The 20,423-nt window shown below is 36.1% G+C and overlaps 1 protein-coding gene across 5 annotated transcripts; it reads right to left on the bottom strand.

The window, feature by feature from the left end:
• Nucleotides 1-29: 29 nt before the first annotated feature.
• Nucleotides 30-20,304, bottom strand: dennd2da (DENN/MADD domain containing 2Da). Of its 5 annotated transcripts, XM_077224217.1 has the most exons (17): nucleotides 20,164-20,304; nucleotides 19,963-19,996; nucleotides 13,847-13,897; nucleotides 13,612-13,683; nucleotides 13,387-13,464; nucleotides 11,676-11,771; nucleotides 10,696-10,871; nucleotides 9,505-9,617; nucleotides 9,355-9,424; nucleotides 9,016-9,093; nucleotides 8,118-8,258; nucleotides 5,662-5,810; nucleotides 5,397-5,568; nucleotides 5,263-5,313; nucleotides 5,075-5,156; nucleotides 2,724-2,972; nucleotides 30-540 (listed from the first exon to the last, which is right to left on the bottom strand). In XM_077224217.1, exons 3-17 carry the CDS (start codon nucleotides 13,887-13,889, stop codon nucleotides 476-478), a joined length of 1,635 nt encoding a protein of 544 aa, XP_077080332.1. In that variant the 5' UTR covers nucleotides 13,890-13,897; nucleotides 19,963-19,996; nucleotides 20,164-20,304; the 3' UTR covers nucleotides 30-475. The 5 variants fall into 5 exon arrangements, 4 of the variants coding, with proteins under 4 accessions (XP_077080332.1, XP_077080334.1, XP_077080333.1 ...); XR_013201181.1 differs by having other exon boundaries at nucleotides 5,267-5,313; nucleotides 19,963-20,274; XM_077224219.1 differs by lacking the exons at nucleotides 19,963-19,996; nucleotides 20,164-20,304 and adding an exon at nucleotides 14,230-14,249.
• Between the last annotated feature and the right edge of the window lie 119 nt (nucleotides 20,305-20,423).

The raw sequence follows: 20,423 nt of genomic DNA, 5'->3' as shown, positions 1-20,423 counted from the left end.
GTTAATAATGCGAAATAATCACTTTAAAGTGAGTGTTTTTTTCTTTTTAATTTTAGAATAAACACATTGCAAATTTTGACATCTTTCAGTGCTTTTACATTCATTTGTGATGATCTATATGGAGATGAAATGTTCAATTTAATTTCATAGACTGAATCTTTGGTTTTCATTTAAAATGCAGTTAGAAATGTATGTTTTTCAATTCAGCATGTGTCCACTGGCTCAGTTTCTGTAACATTGAACCTTCTAGTCAAAACATTTCTAGCTAAAACAAGCCTTACATACATAAATACAGCAGCTTATCACAAAATAATTACCCCCCAAACAGCTGTAAAAGTCTGACAAACCACACACGAGAACATAAATAAAAAATAATCGGACATTTAATTCTATCTACATACCTTAAAATTATTTTACTACAAACTGATGTATTTCACACAAGATTTACAAGCCGGTACTTTGGTGAGTGCTTCCACTAGTGTTTCTTGGCTTTCTCTCTCATCTTTTTCTGGTATTCAGCAATCTTTTTGTCAAAAAATCCTGGAAGAAAAGGAAAGAAAACTAGTAAGTTAATAGTTTTATCATTAAATATTTTATTACCATTCAAGATCATTTTATATTTGAACCATCCTCTTCTCAAGCAAAATAACCTTTTTCACCTTATTGCCTCCACAGTTCATTCATAGTCTCGCAGTTAGAGCTGCACGATGAATCATTAAAAGATCTCGATTCAAACACCCATGCAAGCTCATTCTTAAAATGGCAACAATTCGCCTGTGTCTATTAAAAATTTGACAAAACCACATCAGAACATTCAAATCTGTTTTTGCGCTGCCGCTGAGCCAGAGAATGTATAGGTATGACCCATGTATTAGTATGAAACAGCTTCACAGTCTTTTCAACCACACAGTATCGTTATTTCTGTTACAAATATTCATATTATCACAGAAGTACTGGGATAAACGTTTGTAGTTCGGACATAAACACTGATGTCTACGAAAACGATAAATTTACAGCAAATCACCTTTTGAAAGTAACTTGGCACTTCAAATACTGATTGTATCCATTAGGCTACATTGTTTCACCAGTAGGTGGCGACAAGTGACTGTTAAAAAATGTATTCGTCACTAAATCATTCATTCAAGAGATTCGTTCAAAAAGGCTGATTCTTCCAGTATTGAAACAAGTGAAGTATTTACTAGGTGTGGAACGGTACATGTATTCGTATTGAACCGAATCGGTACGGGCGTCACGGTTCGGTGCACGAATTTACACGTAGAATACACGGTATAAAAATAAATAAAACTCTAAATAGCGATAAAATTCGCTCAATTGGCGTTTGGACTGAACGCAGCATAAAGAACAGACTGCGATGTCAATATTGCAATGCTGAAGTGTGTGTGTGCGCGCGCGAGAGAGGGAGAGGCGCGGGCACGATCGAACTGTGTGTGTGTGTGAGAGAGAGAGAGGTGCGGGCGCGATCGAACTGTGTGTGTGTGAGAGAGAGAGAGAGAGAGAGAGAGAGAGGCGCGGGCGCGATCGAACTGTGTGCGTGTGTGTGTGTGTGTGTGTGAGAGAGAGGCGCGGGCGCGATCGAACTGTGTGTGTGTGTGTGTGTGTGTGAGAGAGAGAGAGGCGCGGGCGCGATCGAACAGTGGAAACAAAAACATACTCCGTAAACATATCATTCAAACTGCAAAGTGTTTACATATATTTGTGTACACTCGCAATAAAACATAACATTGTGTTTTTGTCACACTCTCTTGTCAAACTGTAACCTACAACTGTCACCAACCAAAATCGCACACACACACACACACACACACACACACACACACACACACACACACACACACACACACACACACACGCACACACACACACACACACACAGAGTTTTACTTTTAAATTACACATTCTACATTGATTAAAAAAGAAAATCAAATGTGGTTTTTAATGGTAGCCTAGTATTATTTTATACGGAAATCAATTATTTATAATTCAGTTGAGAATAAAGTTAGTGTTAATTAAAATTAAGAAAAACAAATATATTGATCTGAAATATAGCAAATTATTTTTAAATTCATTCAAACATACCAAACATATCGCAAGTTCTTTTTGTCTTTTTATTAATTTAATTAATAAACTAATTCAATTATATAAAACTATTGTCAGTGCACTACAAATAAACTGGTTCAATGCCTTTATTAATAAAACTTATTTAAAAAATACAAGGCTTAAGACATTCATAAAAATGCCTTCTACATTTTTGTTTTGCTTTTCACTCCATTGTACCGAAATCGTACCGAACCGTGATGACTGAACCGAGGTATGAACCGAACCGTGACTTCTGTGTACCGTGTCATTGAATCATTCATTCAACCCATTTTAATTAATAATTAATTCAGATTAATTAAACATTTTAAATAGAATGCAGCAATTAACATTTTGTCAGGACCTCTAGAAAATTACATATTTTTTTTAGTTGTCTGTTCAGAATCGTGGGAGAATCATGATCTCTGTTTCAAATAGTGATGTTCAATTTATCCAGAATCGCGCAGCTCTACGTGCGACAAATTTTCCTTGTGGACTCTTAATTAATAGGTCATAAAAAGTATAATAATTATAATAATAATAATTTCAAAAGAACTATCAATAAAATGTCATGCATGTCAAACTACTAATTTACTGATTTACCCTTACTGAAGCCAAAGGGGTCTCACCTGTGCCGTCCTGAGAGACGGGTCTCTGTTCCATTTCCTGAACGAAGAGGTCAAACATCTGCGTCTGTACGAACTTCTTTACAAACCGTCGCGTGCCCTTGGATTCTATAGCTTTACAGAAATTTGTTTGCTGAAACTCGCCCCGCTTGTCTTTGCCATTCCGCACAATGTATTTAGCAAAGTGGCCGACAGTCTTGATAAAGAAAGGCAGGAAAGCTTCTGGGACCACTCGGTTCAACTCCTCAAGACCTGAAGTGATGAATGACACAAATACATAGACTATTAGTTTTAAATAACCGTGTGAGAAAAATAAACCAGATTTATACATTGTTATGAGTGGATTATATGCAGTTTCTAGTGTGCAATTGCAATGATTTACATAGGGATAACCATAAAGCAACATTTTGTCATCTCTTGCGACTGTGTGAGTATGCAACTATAAGTTTAATCCTTTTGGTGTCCGCTATTTTCAGAAGTAAAATTAGAGTCTGGAAATTTCCAATAAGCAAAGACAACAGAGGTGCTGCGTTTTGTTTTTCGCTCGTAACATTTTGTCACATTTTTGTCATAACAAAATCACAGGTTGTGGATTACGTTTTTAGACTTATTTACAAAAGGCTTATTTGGGATAACTTAAGGTGATGATACACCTGGCAATATGATACACAGGGCAACTTTTTGAGCAATGTTGCTGGGCAATCTTGCCGAGCGATTGTTGCTTGGGCACTTTCCCATTGAAATTACGCAACAGTGTATATAGTGTATTTATAGTGGTTTATAGAACCACTATAAAACCAAACCAATCTCTGTTACCTTAAATTATATGTTTATCTCTGTAAAGCTGCTTTGAAACAATCTACATTGTTAAAAGCGCTTTATAAATGAGGATGACTTGACTTGACTAACAGATTTCTATCAGGATAATTTAGATCGGTTGTGGGCCCTGTGTCTCATCTGGCTGCCCGTTGACGGCAACATTGCTCAAAAAGTTGCCCTGTATATAATCACCTTTAGGCTTGTTTGATGTGTTAAGTAACTTATTTTGAGCTTATTTGTTACACTTGGGTGCTGGGTTTTCTAGTGAGATCTGGCAACACTCTTTAGACCGTAATGTATTTGGTAAGATTTTGTAATTCATGTCTGTAGCACAAACGATGTGGGTCAAATTTACGCGCCACCATCCACGCTGATTTGTTTATTGCGTCTGTCACATGACAAGCGAACGAAGAACTCGTCTGAAATCGAACACTTCCCTTCTATATAGTATGCGGAAAACAGTACGGCAACTGAGCGTTATATCCTAATACATAGGCTGTGCACGAAATTGTATACTCTCTTGAGTAGGTACTTATTTTAAGTAATTACTTCACAACCGCTAAAAAAGTATGAATATGTGTAGTATGAATGTAATCTGGACATACTACATCCTCCATGTTGTCCACATAAGCATGTGACCTACCAGCTTCAGTTACGTCGCTTCACTGCCATTCATAAATCCTCTCCCATGGCCTTATGGAATAGTAAAGTGTTCACTGTATGCACACTTCAGAATCTCGCTGGAAGAAGTACATTAGGTCATCCGGGTACTTTTTTGCTTACTCTTTTATGAGTGAATTCGAACATACTGCTCTTGTCACATACTGTTTTTTGCCTGCTATATAGTAGGGAAGTATATGATTTCGGACGCACCGTTAGGGTTGAACTAATCACACATGTTTTTCATAATTTATCTTTAGCTGCTTTATAATGATTTCCTAACTTGAAATATGATCAAAGATTGCGTATTTGGACATGTTCAGAGAAATTTTATATTGAAAATATAACATAAATGAATGAAATTACTTGAATAAAGATCAGTTTATTTGGCTGAATGAGATTCAAAAATCAAGTTAGTAAAATCATCCAGTCTTCCCATCGCATGTACGAGTGTTTGAGCACTTGAACGGTCCACTAGATTTCCAATTTTCATCTGAGCTAATGGTCAATGTCTTATTAGGGTTTCATCCAAATACTTATCTGACAAAGTCGGCATGAAACAAATGTTGTGAGTCTTTTCTTCCCTATTGTGATGTAAATCAGAAAAAAATGTAGGGTGGGACTTATGTCCATCGGGAATTGATTGGATCATTGAATGGTTGTGGTTTGCTATTGCTGTGATGTCATGTTAGTGACAGGTCCACCCGTCCTTACACCAGTAAGAGGGAGGGGAAGTTATTTTGATTAAAGATTATGAAGGCACATGAATGAATAATAATAATAAAGATGTGCACAGATAAATCATTTATAATAAATAATGCAATATTCTATAAAAAATAAGAATTGTCAATTTTGGAAACAGAAAAGTTGCTTACTTGATTTCTCATTTTTGGCACTGAGGGCCTGCTTGATTTCCTCTTTGAGTTTGTGAGGTAATATTGTGTCCTCATCTCCCATCTGTTTGGAGAAACATTTCAGACACAGTCACCCACACTATATTCATCAGTCACATTTCATGGCAACAAAATAAAAGATGTCCTCTATGATGTACACATGAACTTACACACTTGATAAATGTCTCCTTCCTGCCTTCTGATAAGTCAACAACAAGCAGCTGGGTGAGTAGATGAATTCAGATGTCAGCTTGCAGGATTGGAAATGTAATGTTTTACCAGTGTTAGGAGTCTGGTCACTCACCTCAGTCTGGTCAGTGACCTGATCTGCAAAGCGTTTCTGGACACCCAGCAAATATGGTGTGGGTGCCATGATGACGTCAATTAGGATCTCTGGAACGATGGAAATGAGCGTGTGCTGCCAGATGAATGGATGCAGGAGAACAGCAACTGCATGGATGACCTGAGACAATGTCCTGCAGACATATCGTATGGGTTTGATCAATGTTATACATATAAATCAAAGCAATACCTAAAACTTGTGTGTGCATGTATGTTTGTTTTTGTACCCAAGCTCCTCGGCGATGAAGATGATCCTCCGCTCAAGTACAGCAGCAGCAAAGACCTTGAGTACCGCCTCATCAGACAGGCATCTGAACAATGTGCTGAAATCTACATGCTCCAGCCAGGAGTCTGTCGGACGAGTCAAACTGATGATCTATAGAGAGATCAATTTATACTTTATTATAGGTAGATGTTTTATATATAACTGCACTTACTTAAAAGTATATTTTTCAAAAATAAACTTAAGTGAGTGTGCAGTTATATTTTTTATTTATAAAGTATTCTCCCTTAACTTGCACCTCCAAATGGTGTTTCCTTCAATACTTTAAAGTTTTTGTTTTTATTATAAAAACCGTGTTGAGGGATAACTTAAAGTAGTGATGCAACTAAATTAAGCATTTTTTGTGACATTGTATTTGTGACTTGAGGCAAAAAGAATCAGATTCGTCTTCAGCAAATTTGTTTTGATGGTTTACCCCAATGAACTGGTACAAAATGATCTACTGATTCATTTGAATCATTGCTAAACAATGTTTTCAATACAGTTATATCAATTGGGTTAGTTTAGTTGTATACAGGTATCGTGTTAACTGTTCACATTTGATGTTTTCAGCCTAACTGTTTTTGTTCTGCTAAATACAAAGTTGATTATTTTTTAAATAAACCATAGTCTAATGTTTGTCTGATATGCTTAATTTAAAGAAAATTGCTTTAATGAAGCTAACTACCTTTTCAAATGATGAGTACTCTGAATATTTTCAAGTTAGTATCTTGCAGATGGATGGAATGAGATAGATAGATACATAGATAGATATATATAGATAGATAGATAGATAGATAGATAGATAGATAGATAGATAGATAGATAGATAGATAGATAGATAGATAAAATGACTTGAATGGAATGTTACATAGAAAATGTGCTGGAGGAGAAATTCAAGCATAACCAAGTCAAGTTTGTACAAGGCATGAGGGCATGCCTGCATGAAACAACTCATCTTTAACCCGTTCCCCTGAGCTATTACTTCACTTACTCTCATTTCCTGCAGCTTTGACAGAGCAGAGGAGGTGTGTGTTTGTGGATAGCATGTCTCTGCCTGCCTCTTTGCTTGTTTGGAATTAGAGATGCATTACTTTACTCCTCTTTTAATGTACTGTAATTAACGCTCAATGGTTTATAATTACTGGGAAAAAACATGGAAAACCAACTTTTATTCTCTTGCACAATTTTACACCCTCATTTAATTTCAACTTCCTTTTTGGTTGGAAATGCAAATACCAAATTTTTGAAACAAATACGAAAAGTTTTTCAGTCTTTGCTGTTGACTCAACTGCTGTAAATACAGCGGAAATGGAAAGTGTAGCAGCAGCTGGTTTGCCCAACTTCGCCTCGATATATAATTTCTTGCAAATAAACATATTTGTTGTGTGAGTCATTGTTCAGTCAACGATTTCAGGACTAAAAGTGTGGCAAGAAATAGTGTTTGTGTACAATAGAGTGCAGCAGTGATTCCATATTTTTGTAGGCCAACGCTGAAGTTAGCATCACCCTGGTTTCCTCGACAAAAAACCAATTGGATTTTTCCATTTGCTTTTGGGATACTGCAAGAAAATAAGGTCTGTCACAAACAAAAGCTTCTGATTCTTGCACATTTTATTCATTGTGATAATTTTCACAATGAATTTTAAAGCATGAATACAATTGGAAGAAGTCAAACATTAAACGTAGGCTATAAACCAGGGATGGGCAACTCCGGTCCTCGAGGGCCACTGTCCTGCAGAGTTTAGCTCCAACCCTAATTAAACACACCTGAACAAGCTAATCAATGTTTTCAGGATTACTAAAAAATAATTTTTGTCAGGGTTGGAGCTAAACTCTGCAGGACAGTGGCCCTCGAGGACCGGAGTTGCCCATCCCTGCTATAAACTAACTAAACCACAGTCACATGACTTCAACGCCATCACTAAGCATCCGCCGACTCTTCCAGTCTTAGTTAAAAAACATTTTCCCTGAAAATGTTCGAGTTTATAACAGTTTGCAAGAGCACGATTATAAACACGTAACAACAAGGCTGTAAAAGTGAATGAGTTTTCCTGTTCGGCTGATGACGTTTAATTTTCCTGACAGCCTCTGTAGTCCCATTTATCCACTTGTTACCAACTGCCTTTTTCAAGACACGTAAATGCTTTTAAAAAAAAACATTAATTATATGGTATTACTGATGTAATTTATATCGTAGAATGAACCGTGAAAATATCTTGAGCTTGTGTTCACCACAGACCTTATTTCAAGCATTTAACCAAAAGAAATGGATGAATATACGCAAGGATACCTTTCTATCCAGCTATTTTTCTATGCAAGAACATCCCATCGGAAACATGCAGGATGGGCATGACTATATAGGGTTTCTTGAGACTAGTAGCCATTCAGACAAATTGTAGTTTTATCTCTAGTCCTCACCTCAGTGCCTCTTTCTGGAATAAAGCTTTTGATATTAACAGTGTGTCCAGGGGCAGGAAAAGCCGCCTCCCTCAGGCTCTGCATAAATGGGTAAATCATTGCCATGGAGATCTTTCTGCGTTGCTCCACCTCATCAAAAATCTAAAATATTAGGCAGACAGATTAAACAATGCAGAGAATGCAGAATTCTAGAAAAAGACAAAAAAATATAATATCACTGAGAGAAATCAGTTGTCACTGAAAAAAAACAGGTGAAAAACTGAAACATACACTACGTTTGGGGTCATTATGATTTAAAAAAAAAATACATGAACCTAATTAAAAGTGACAGAAATATTTTGTAACTTTATCAATTTCGTTACTATTTTACAAAAACAGTACGCAGTTAGACTGTTTTCAACTGATAATAATAAGAAACAAAATATTTTTACATTTATTGAGCACTAAAATCCTCATTAAAAATTCAGCTTTTCCATCACAGGAATAAATTAAATTTTAAAACTATCAAATTGTAATAATATTTCACAATATTATTGTTTTAGTGTATTTATGATCCAATATATATATATATACAAAATATATGCTTTACAAAAACCCAAATTTTGAATGTCCAATTCTTTAAGATCACATTAGCTTGTCTTTGATGTTTGTCCTGAACAAACTAATTTCCAGTCATGAGAGAGCATTCACCTCGAAAAAAGTACCTGCACAAAGTTCAACTTAAACAAACAAAACATTCGTTAAGCTCAATGAACAACTCAACATGTTGACAACCCATTTTCAGACTCTGAATTGATACATAGTCAGAACAACAAATGGCAAATTTCTAAAATACAGATCAAAACAATATAGTACAAAGACATTTACATTGACTGTGCAGTAAATTATGCTGTCTTACCTTGGAAAAGAGTCCGAAGCAGGCTACATTACTGATGATACAGTAGGCCTCAGGCAGGCGAGCACCCTTCCCATAAGGCTAAACAAGAAAAGACCAACAACAAGTGAAGTGAGAACACACTTAAATTGCAAATGACATTTCTTGACCTTATTTGTACGTCTTCTCATGCATTACACACAAAAAAATGGTGATTTCCCTGTTGCTATGTTGCTAGAGTGATGTGGGTGGTTGTTAGCAGCTTGTTATGCAGATTTAATACTAACAGGGTTACACGGATTTGTTCAAATCACTTACTGTAAGTATGAGAAAGTATTATAAATAAGACCAGTCAACATTTACCAGCAGCCTCCTACAGTATCCGTTCTTCCTCGACCCATCAACATCTGTAAGCACGAAAGAGAATGTTTCACTGTGAAATAGAGAAAAGGAGAGAAAATGAAAGATGCAGTTTCGGCATGCTGGGAGAAATAATGTGTGTTGTCACAGTACCTGGGATATTCTGTTAGGGGTGCCCAGTTAACACCCTCAGGAAAGCAAAAGAGTGTTAGCGCCTTTAACGTCTTCTCCTCCTCCTCCCTCTGAAATCGCACCATTCCATCCTTCTGCGCTCATTACAAAGTGAAAAACACTAAATTAATATGCATCAGGGACAGAAAATGAAAGGATTTCCCACGTCTACATGATCATCTCTTTCATTAATTCATATAGATCTGATTAATATCAGAATGACAATGAATGAGCTATTTAAACATATTATTTTCACACATTTCTGCCTGACGTTGTCATTTAATCTTAAAATATATATATATATATATATATATATATATATAGTAATGTCTAATGGCAGTGTCTACACTATAATATATATATTTTTTAAAGAGCTAGCCCTATATTAAATAAAGAAGGGTGTGTGTGTGTGTGTCTGGTATATAAATATATACAATAAAAATAGATATATGGTCTTTTTTTATTTAAACATTCCATAATATAATTCCCATTAGGTTATGAAATGTTATTTCTGAAAACATTTAAAATGTCCCGTTAATGTTTTTCTGGTTATGTGAACGTTAAGGGAATATTCAATTTTATAATTTTGCAAACATGTTATATTTGAATGTCCTGAACATTCAGAAACATTGAAAAAAAAACATTAGACAACAGTCCAACTGAAAAGTTTTAAACAAAAATGTTCCATGAACGATGTATAAATAATTTTCTGTGCTAACATTTTGAGAACATTATTAATGACCACATAAATTTGAAGGAACGTTCTATTAATGTTACTGGAAGAATGTTTGATCATAACTTTGCGAAAACCTTGCCAGAACGTTAACCAAAGTTCTGGGAACATTCCCTGTTAGCTGGGAATGTGGATCATGATCTGTTGTAACATTCCTCATTTGTATGATTTAAATCTTTAGAAAAACAATAAATGTAATACAAACATAACAAATGTATCGAATTGTTATTGAATGGAAATAGTTGCTACTACAATGCTGTGAAAGTACTGAAGAGTAAGAAAGCTCAGAAAAGTTCCAAGAAATGCACTGATAACTAATCACGGTTGCTTATTCACTTTCTTAACCAGAGGGGTTAGATTTAACAGCTGATGTGTGAATTGTTCTTTCAGGCATTATATACATGTGTCTGCATGCAGAGCACTCGGTTTGTCTGAGTCACCTTAGGGAACTGATAGATGATCTGTGGCTCATATATCCCATCTATGGTCTTCTTAGGCCGAACCACCACCAGATATTCAAAGAAGAATTGCCCACTAGCGTAGCGCTGCTCCTTTGCCTTTTCTTCCACGGGAGAGAGCTCTGTGCTAGCAGGTAGATCTGGTTCCTTACTAGTTCCTGCAAAAACAAACGTACGTTAGCTTCGGTGATGTATTTACTGAGACTGTTTTCATGTCAACGCAGAGAAAATACTACAGAAACCAACTGTTTATAAGTGTCCGATTTCTGAACGATCAAAAAAAATGCAGCTCTTCAGAAACAGCACTTGAAACGCTGAACCAAACAAATTAAGAGATGAGAATGAAGGAGGTCTTCTGTGACTTTCCTCAACATTTCCTTTTGAGCCTGCTTTTTGGCAGCCTCCCCCAACAGAGAGCAAACAAAGCTGACAGGAATACCTTAGGAGTCCACTAAGTCAGAAAGTCTTGTTCCAGCTTGATTTGCCTCACCATAGAAACCCCCAATGTGCCTTTCTATACACAACAGAACAATAACTGCAGCTCGTAACTGAAAAGACAAGAAGTGCACTAAGGAACAGATGCAAATTGTGTGCTCTGACTGACTTTGTGAACTTCCTCGTGACTTCATAAATTAATTTCAAATGAAGAACACATTGCAAGCAAATCAAGTCAAAACTAGTTCGAAAGACTTTAATTATTTGAGCCATTTTGCCCTACTTACACTACGAGACCAGAGAATGAGTCATGGTGAAATGTTTTGACAAGGTTAACTACTCTTACATGCAATATAAAGCCAATGACCACAGCTAAAGATAACAACGTTTGTTGTGCATTCATTAAAACTGCTTTTTGGCACTTAAAACATTCATAGAGTAAGATTCAACTAAATGTATACAAATAAAAGGAGCAAGATATGTGTTTGTAAAGATTATAAAGCAATACATAAATAACATTTCCTCACTGTCTTTGTTGACTTTCCCACGGAAAGACGTAAATAAGGTACTGAACCTCTTCATGGCTCCCATGTCTTGTTGATCTTCACCTGGAAGAAAGACACCTGAGAAACGACAGTACAAAACACAACAATTAATCAATTGCAAACACACAAAATTGTTCAGGAAAGCTCAGATATGTACCCAGAAATGCACTGATAACTAACCACATTTGCTTATTCACTTTTTAAGCCAAATATGTTAGTCTTCCCAGCTGCAGTGTAAATTGTAATTTCAACAAATGTAATTTATTCTTTCCCACATTACTCTTTTTAGAAGTTCTTCACCAGAAGATAGATAGATAGATAGATAGATAGATAGATAGATAGATAGATAGATAGATAGATAGATAGATAGATAGATAAAAGCAAGAGAAAATAGGATAAAAAAGGCTATAGAAAAATGTGGCAACCTTCTATCGGACCATTATGTGGATTAAAAGAACATAATTTAAACAATTCTTAAAATTTTCATTATACAGAATCACTAAAACATAGTTTGATTGAACTTACTCCGGTGTTTACGCAAGTTTGCCTTCGTTCCTCTTCTTTTGACATTAATTCCGTTCATTTTCGAATTTCTTTGCGTAAATATTTATGTCGTGGTCTCACGGCAGTCTTTCCCACGGACGGTGTAAGAACACGGTGGCTAATGTTACTACTGAGTGAGTGAGCGGCACGAAGCCTGCATGTGTGCTTGCTGTTGATTCGTGAATTGCGAATCAATTGTTCTTTTTTAAAAACGGATGTTCATTCGAACCTATTCGCAAAGCATTCGTGAATCCCACGACTGTAAGAGAGACGTACAAACAAGACTAATTTAACGTAATCGGAAACATAGTGATAAGTAGCTTAATTTAAACAAATACCAGGAAGAAAAAAAAAAGAATACCGCGCGGGGATGTATGTGTAAAAGCTACAGAAAACTCAAACTAAAGTGTGAATCATTTTAAGATTTATTGAACTGAACTGTTTGAACGAACCGATTCAGTGAACTGATGTCAAGGGCAGATCGGAATCACTGACGATTCAAGAGTTCTGAAATTTAGTGGGAGTTGCTTCTTTTCTCTGCTCTTAATAGGTTGATTATACAGTTCTTTAAAGTGTATAAATGTGCAGTGTTTTTTCTCAAACTGTTTCTTATAAACATATAGGCCTACTGAGTCTGACTATAGTACATTCAAAATTATTTTATAATTTTCTTAGTCCTTATGAAATATCATTAGCCTATATTTTATGTGGAGGATCATTTTAACATTTAACTGGGCGACATTGGTGTGACATAATGACAGCGGTCATCATTCAAATGACATTTGCTGCCTTCTTGCCCAGATTTTCCTTTCAGTGAGTCTTTTACTTGGTTAAATAAAGGTTGCTAACTAAGTTAATAATAGGCTACTTGTCTTATCTGATGGCTTCATTTAGATTGATACTTTGGTATAGTAATCCACAAAAAAAACATTCTTAGAGGCATGTTTTTCCATCCCCTCATTAGGAGTTGTAGACTCATTTTATGTACTATTGACCACAAGTGCTTATAAAGAGCCTTAATGAACATCAGTTCTGAAAACAGATTTATTGCACATATCAAAAGTAGGCAGATCCCTTTACCCCAAAATGACAAGATGAAACAAATGCATTTGCATGAAAGTCAAACAACTTCAAAAGGTGAAAGTTTTACCTTTATTGGTCTCAAGTCCTCCATCTGAGAAACTTCGTCTCTTATCTATTTCGACACCATCTTCTTCTTCAGACCTTTCTGTTGGCATACAGACAGACCGCCGAACTTTGTGCTAGTGTCTACAAGTGTGTTAATTCATCTGTACGCTTCTCTTTTAGCCTTGCAGTCTATTTACAAAGCAAAGAGCATTTAGGTAAAGAAAGGTGTGTAAACTGAGCGACTCACGTTCACGTCGATCGCCTCTGAAAGAAGAAAATAATCTCCTCCTGAAAGGATTTTCCCCTTCATCCAGTCTAGCTATAATATTCAAACGAACAAATGAAAAGATCAGGAGTCTTTTCTTGACCTTGTAATGCGAGAATATTTGGAGCACCTTATACTCCTCATACCACATGTTATGAAAAAAATGAAGAATATTATGATTTATTAAAATGTATTTAAATTCATAAACTCTACTTACTCTTAGAACGCACAGAGGAGAACATCCATCTATTGGATGTCATTGTGTCACCTATACAAAAGAAAAACGTACACATCATAGTCATCAAGTTCCTTCCTCATTACCACAGTGCAATAGCTATTTATTATCTCAATTAAAATTTGTTTCAATTTGGCTAACAATATTTCATAGAGAACCGTGCCTTATGTTAATGTCGTCGTTCCTTAAATGTGAGAAACTTCCATTGTATTTTCCCAAGGACTAAGGTCATAGTCCTTTGGGTCCTTCAGTAAATATTAACTTTTAGTGCAGGTTTGCAGAGATCACAGACATGATTAACCTCATACCTAAACCCATCGCAACGACAAAAGATATTCCATTTTCCTATTTTATGAAAAGCTCACTTCAAATGCATCATGAACATGCACCGGTTGTAGACGAGAAAGCTTAACAAAATGAAATGACATTAAAGTTTTACCAGCTTTTTCTACTGCAACCCTTTCACACTTCTAGACCATGTTACCACAGGAAGAACCAGACTTGTGGTGGTGGCTTTATGTTATAGCGCTTTCTGTATACATGCATGCTATGAAGCCGCTTGCACTTCTTAAAACAATCTGCATAAGAGTAGTTTTTAATTTTGTTTGTACACCAATGCAATGTAACAGAAAAATCAGAAAAACCTACTTTGGGGGAAATACATCAGTAAAAACCTGTTAAATTGTTAATTGTCAGTGAAAATAATTTTGCATTTAATCAGGCAATAAATGTAAGTTTACTGAAATACTCTAAAAATTAATTACTTTTTACTTATACATTCAATCAGAGGTGGACAGTAACAAAGTACATTTACTGTACTCACTACATTTGAAAGACAAATGTCGTACTTTTTACTCCACTACATTTCTGTCAAGGTCCTTGAGTAGAAAATAGTAACGTCGGTCAGGGGATGATTTTGGTTGCAGGGGTTGCATTTTGGTCAGAAAATAAAGTCGAGTTGACTTCAGAACCCGACTGATGTTGGTTTCTGATGTCAACACGGTTTTCAAATCAACATTGGGTTTGGTCTTCTAAATGCAAATTGTGTCGTTGTTTTGGAGCACACTAGCTTATAGATAACAGTAAGGAGACTTATGGCACTATTTGAGTGAACAGCCATTTGGGTGTCCAAAAGCATTGTGGACTTATTCAATCTCACATTCAATCCCACGACTGGAACTGTGTTCTAGAAATAAATTTGATATTAATATGAAGGGCGATTTCAGACACAACCAATATCTGATTATCTGAAACGTGAATGCTATTGCTAGTCTTCTCGACTAGATGTCATCTTTTTTTTTTTACCTTGATGTTACAACAGGCTCCCTGTCAATTGATCAAAAGGGACAGTAAAGACATACATTAATGTTAGAAAATATTTATATTTCAAACTAATGTTGTTTATTCGAACTTTCATTAAAGAATCCTGAAAAAAGAAAATATATCACATTTCACCACATCAGCATATTAGAATGATTTTTGAAGAATCACGTGACACTGAATACTGGAGAAATTATGATTATATTATATGCAGCAATAAATTACATTTTTAAATATATTAAAGCAAACTAATATTTCACAATGTTACAATTTTTACTGTATTTTTGTTCAGATACATCTAAACTTTTGAACAGTGGTATATAATTTATCATCAATATTGTTAATATTGATTTTAAAAATGTATAAAAATATACAGTCACAAAACTGCCTGAAACATTGTCACTGCAATAATATTAATGTTAAAAATGTAATTGACTAATTCATAAATAGTTCATTAGCTTTGAATAACGTTCTGTCCTGGTGAAGCTCGAGTTTATTTCCAAAAAGAATCCCCATCCTCTCCCATACATGTATTGCCATGTTTTCATGCAAGACGTGGTCGTTAGTATACTCAGGGTCTTTTTATAGTTTACTGTATTCCCCACAGGATGACCTCAGGTCAGCAGTAGGTCTTCCTGTTGCCCCAATGACTCCGTCTCAGCGGTTATGTGGGAATATTTTGAGGATGCACTTCATGACTTTTATATGTGGCGGTTGTTCAAACATAGTGTAGATTTGGACTTTAGATTTATCTTATTTCAGAATCAGATAGCGCCGCTGTTGTTGTGTGCCATAATTTCAGTGTAGTTCAGGAATGTTTCTCTATTCACCTTTTTGTCCAAGATCTCCTATTATAATTGAACTTTGTCAAATCTCTTTTGGCCTAATAATGATGCTTGGATAAATTAAGGTGTCAGAGAATCCTGGTTTTCTCTCCATTATGGCTCAGAGCTGAATATACAGGGGTTGTGCTGATTGCTGGGAAAGCGATCCTATCCTCTTCCTTGACTCCTCCTTTAAACACCAATCAATCATTCACTCATCCACTCATTCTCTCTCTCTCATTATTCAAAATTAAAGGCCATTCATCATGTAAAGAATGTGGTGGGACAGTAGATGACATTTGAACTTTTCACACTACACAGCTGTTTTCATCCTTCCCCAGCTAACAGGGAAAGTTCTCAGAACTTTGGCAAGGATCTCTAAAAATTCTGAACAAACATTCTTCCTGTAACGTTAATAGAATGTTTGTTAAAAGTTATCTGGTATTTAATAACTTTCTCAAAACGTTAGCACAAAAACCCTACTCATACAGTATGTTCATGGAACGTTTTTCTGAAACATTTTAGTTGGACATTCGTTACAGATGGTTTCAGAGAACATTCAGAAATAACGTTTTCATGAATTCATAGCATTACATTCTTAGAAGATATATTTGTCAGCTATTCAAAATTGATCAAAAACCACCTCTATACCTTTTGTCCAGTTGTTTGTCTCTTTATCAACGTAAAAATCCGATTGCACCGCAATAATTATAAGATCTGACCTCAGATCAGGCTGACCAAACATTCAAATCATCTTGTGAAAGGTAATGTTTACTCAAGAATACTTACCATGCAGCTTTCTGGTGTAGTCTTGATTTAAATGATTCCCCTGCCCACCATAGCAGCCATAGGCAAGGCAAGGCAAGGCAAGAACTATGACAACAGTTTGAAATCCTTTGCAGTCATTGGCTCTAAATTCCAGAGGGGCTGGGACCCCCAAACCTTAAATGGCCCGTTTACCTGATGGCCCATTTTACCTATTATCACCCTATATGATTAATTTATGAAATTCACCTGTGCAAAATAGTCTAATATCATATGTAGTCATAGAGACAGAGCGCAACGCATCATAAAATGAAGACCACGCCCACCGGGGGGAGAAACAATCTAACCGTCTCCACTGACGTTGCATTGCGAGAGGCTGCCTCCTTGTCAAAAGACAGAAAAATGCCCTAAAGCTGCTGTGTGACAAGCTAAAACAAACAAGCTTAAAAACCCAGAAATAAATTTTTATAAGCTTCCAAATCGTAAAAGCCAGCCTTTTAGGAGACAAAAGTGGATACAGGCAAGACGTGAAGCATCAGCAGGAAGAATAGGTAAATTGTGGAATCCTGACACTCAGTATGGCTACGTGTGCACAGTATATCTCCTCTCAGGTTCACATAGGGTGGTGAAATAAGCAATCGACATGGTTAAAATTATGATATTTTTTCGCGTTCCAGTGGGCGTAGTTCTCAGAGTAGCCTAGTTCGAGAGCTATTGCGCTCTGTCTCAATTGATCCACTTTTATGTCCTTTTTTGGGGACGACAGCTTATAAAAAATTATATCTGGGGTATTTAGCTTGTTTGCTGTACACCTTGTCACACAGCAGCTTTTAAATAAATACGCTGTCTCGTATTTTTTTTTTGCCGCGACAAATCAATCACTCCTTTAGGCTACGACTGGCTGCCTGCACATTCATTCACTGAGCTCGCGGCTGCTGCAACTTGCTATCTCTTCACGACTCAACCTCCACGGACAGTTTTTAATGTTTTAGCAGACGTTAACTAGGCTACTCAAGATTTGCTTTAGTATAATTTTCGGGACAATTAGGGCCGGATTCGGGATTCGGGACAACAGCTTAGATTTCGGGACTGTCCCGAATTTTTCGGGACTTCTGGTCACCCTATCTTAACAAATGTAACATTTATTTTTTCCACAGTTTCGTCTGTTGCACTGTAGGTTATACAAAAAAAGTGAATTATTAAAATTAAAATGTATTTTTTAATTTAAATTGGAAAAAAGCTTGCAGAAAAAGTGGATCATCCTCAAACTTAATCCGGATTTCTGAACATGCGCAAGGCGAGTTACTAGAATACCAGTGTAAATTCTAGCCTGTTTACAAAACAGACTAGTAGGCTACAGACTGGTACGATTTAGGTCTGACTACATAGGCTAATTGCCTTAGTCCGACTGATATCGAGTTTTTAGAGTGCATGTAAATGTACATACATATTTTACTCGGCACAGAACTAAACCGACACAAACTGAATTGGAATTTGAGAAGTGCTTTAGATGGACTGTGGTACAGCGGTAGCTACAGACAAGCATCGACACGTGTGCGGTACACACCCTAACAAGCAGGGCATTAGCCTATTTAATTATACTTTCTCCTTTCTGCTGGAGGGATGTTGTTCAGCACGGCAATGACAAAGGCATGTAACATTTGGCGCTGTGTGTAAAGATCCTGCTTGTAACAGGACATAATTCTTACATTAGCCTACACCCCAGGCTCTTTTTCTTTTGGCACACGTCATAAAATGACCAGGGCAGTTTATTCTTTTACAATAACCTCTGACTTTTCAGATCTAGAAGGGGGACTACCATTTTGTACACAAATTCCCTAAACAATACCAACACAGAACCTATATTGCCCCAACCTCTAGAGGGCAATATAAGTAGGCCTAGCCTACTATATGAAAGTTACTGAATGTTTATTTCTTCTTTTCCATGGTTTTTTTGAATACTGTAAAGTAACAAACCCTCATAGATATGAAGCAAGAACATTGTTGAAAAATGTTAATGGGATCATGCAACAATGTAAATGATCCAGTGAGCTTCCAGTACATCAACGCTAAAATGTGTTCTTAAAGGGATAGTTCACCCAAAAATAAAAGTCTGTCTTTACTCACCCTCAAGTCGTCCTAAACCTCCATGAAGTTCTTTTTCTGTTGAACATAGAAAGATATTATGAAGAATGTGGGTAACCAAATAGTTTCTAGACCCCCCTGATTTTAAATCGTATGGGGGGGATATAAATGGGGACCAGGAACTGTCTGGTTACCCACATTCTTCAAAATATCTTCTTTTGTGTTCAGCACAAGAAAGAAATTCATACAGATTTAGAACAACTTGAGGGTGAATAAATAATTTCAGAATTTTCATTTTTGGGTGAACTATCCCTTTAAGAGGAAGTTGTTGAATATGAGCTGTTCTCGCCATAGGAAATTCAAAAAATCTTGTGGTATAAGTAAAACTCAGTTTTAAATCTTTATATATATATATATATATATATACATCTATATGTATATGTTTTAATAAATCCGTTGCATCAGTCACTTTGTTTGTTTGACTTTACTTGTTCTTCCTGTAACTCAGGAAACTCTTTCAGCAGACTGTTTCTCCATAAATGCAACATAGGCAAATATTTAATTTTGCATGTGAAATTTTCATAAATTGTCTTTAATCTGAGTTTTTGTGCAGATAAAAACTTTTTCAGACTGCCAAGAACACACACACACACACACACACACACACACACACACACACACACACACACACACACACACACACACACACACACACACACACACACACACACACTAAACAACATTTGAAGTGGATCAAGACCTTTCATAAAAGTTATACATGAATTAGAAAAATACCTGTTCTTGCTAAGGACAACTTTGATGAACTTTTTTGATCCACTTTAAATGTTGACTACTGTATATATATGAACACTTACTGCCTCTACATTTTTTGGTATTTCAGTAGAGGTCTGCTATGCATTTCCATTTAATGTTTCCTGTTTATTAATTTCAAACACATCTTTCTAACTTAAAATAGCTTTCATGCTGTGAACTGACGTCTAACAGGTGTTTCTACGAAATGAAAGCAAGCATTGTGGGACATCAAAGGATATCACGCTCATGTGGCTTGTAGGACAGAAACACAATGTGTTCAAGGTGACTTACCTTGCAAACTCGCTCCTGTGCCTCCGATTTGTAGCTTGAGAAGGTTGGAAATCCTCGGTTAGATTTGATTAAATATTTACCACATCACCTCAGTGTGTTAGCAAACAGGTCCACAGAAAAATACGTTTCATGCTGTTCTACCAGCTGAACCAGTTTCTTCTATTTCAATTTTTTTCTTTTATTTACTTTCTCTAGACCCACCTGGAACTAGTCATCTCAATACAAGCCTTTGTCCTCTCTCAGTCACTATACAACTGCTTTGTGTGTGTGTGTTTGCGTGGTGTATGAGTCTTGAATCACTTTGCCGCTTCTGCTTTCATTTAGAGGAAGTGTTCTTACAACAGAAGAACCGAAGCGGACTGACTTACAGCAGTGAGGGGATTTCCTTGTTTCAAACACTGATGCTTATCAGGCCTTTCTGCTACAGGTGTATCATTTACAGAAATAATGTTTTACCACAT

Source organism: Siphateles boraxobius, unplaced genomic scaffold, assembly GCF_051911475.1.
Source record: "Siphateles boraxobius isolate OS27281-9 unplaced genomic scaffold, OSU_SipBor_1 9, whole genome shotgun sequence".
In the NCBI taxonomy this organism is placed as follows: domain Eukaryota; kingdom Metazoa; phylum Chordata; class Actinopteri; order Cypriniformes; family Leuciscidae; genus Siphateles; species Siphateles boraxobius.
The sequence above is the reverse complement of the archived record's forward strand: the minus strand, read 5'-3'. Positions and strand labels throughout refer to the sequence as shown.

Excerpts from the sequence above, each read along its gene's own strand:
- dennd2da (XM_077224217.1), bottom strand. The coding sequence starts at position 13,889 with ATGACATCCAATAGATGGATGTTCTCCTCTGTGCGTTCTAAGA. Across the intron at positions 10,872-11,675 it reads TGGGAAAGTCAACAAAGACA|GAACTAGTAAGGAACCAGAT; the intron begins GTGAGGAAATGT and ends TTGTTTTTGCAG. Across the intron at positions 5,157-5,262 it reads AGGAGACATTTATCAAGTGT|ATGGGAGATGAGGACACAAT; the intron begins GTAAGTTCATGT and ends TTCTCCAAACAG.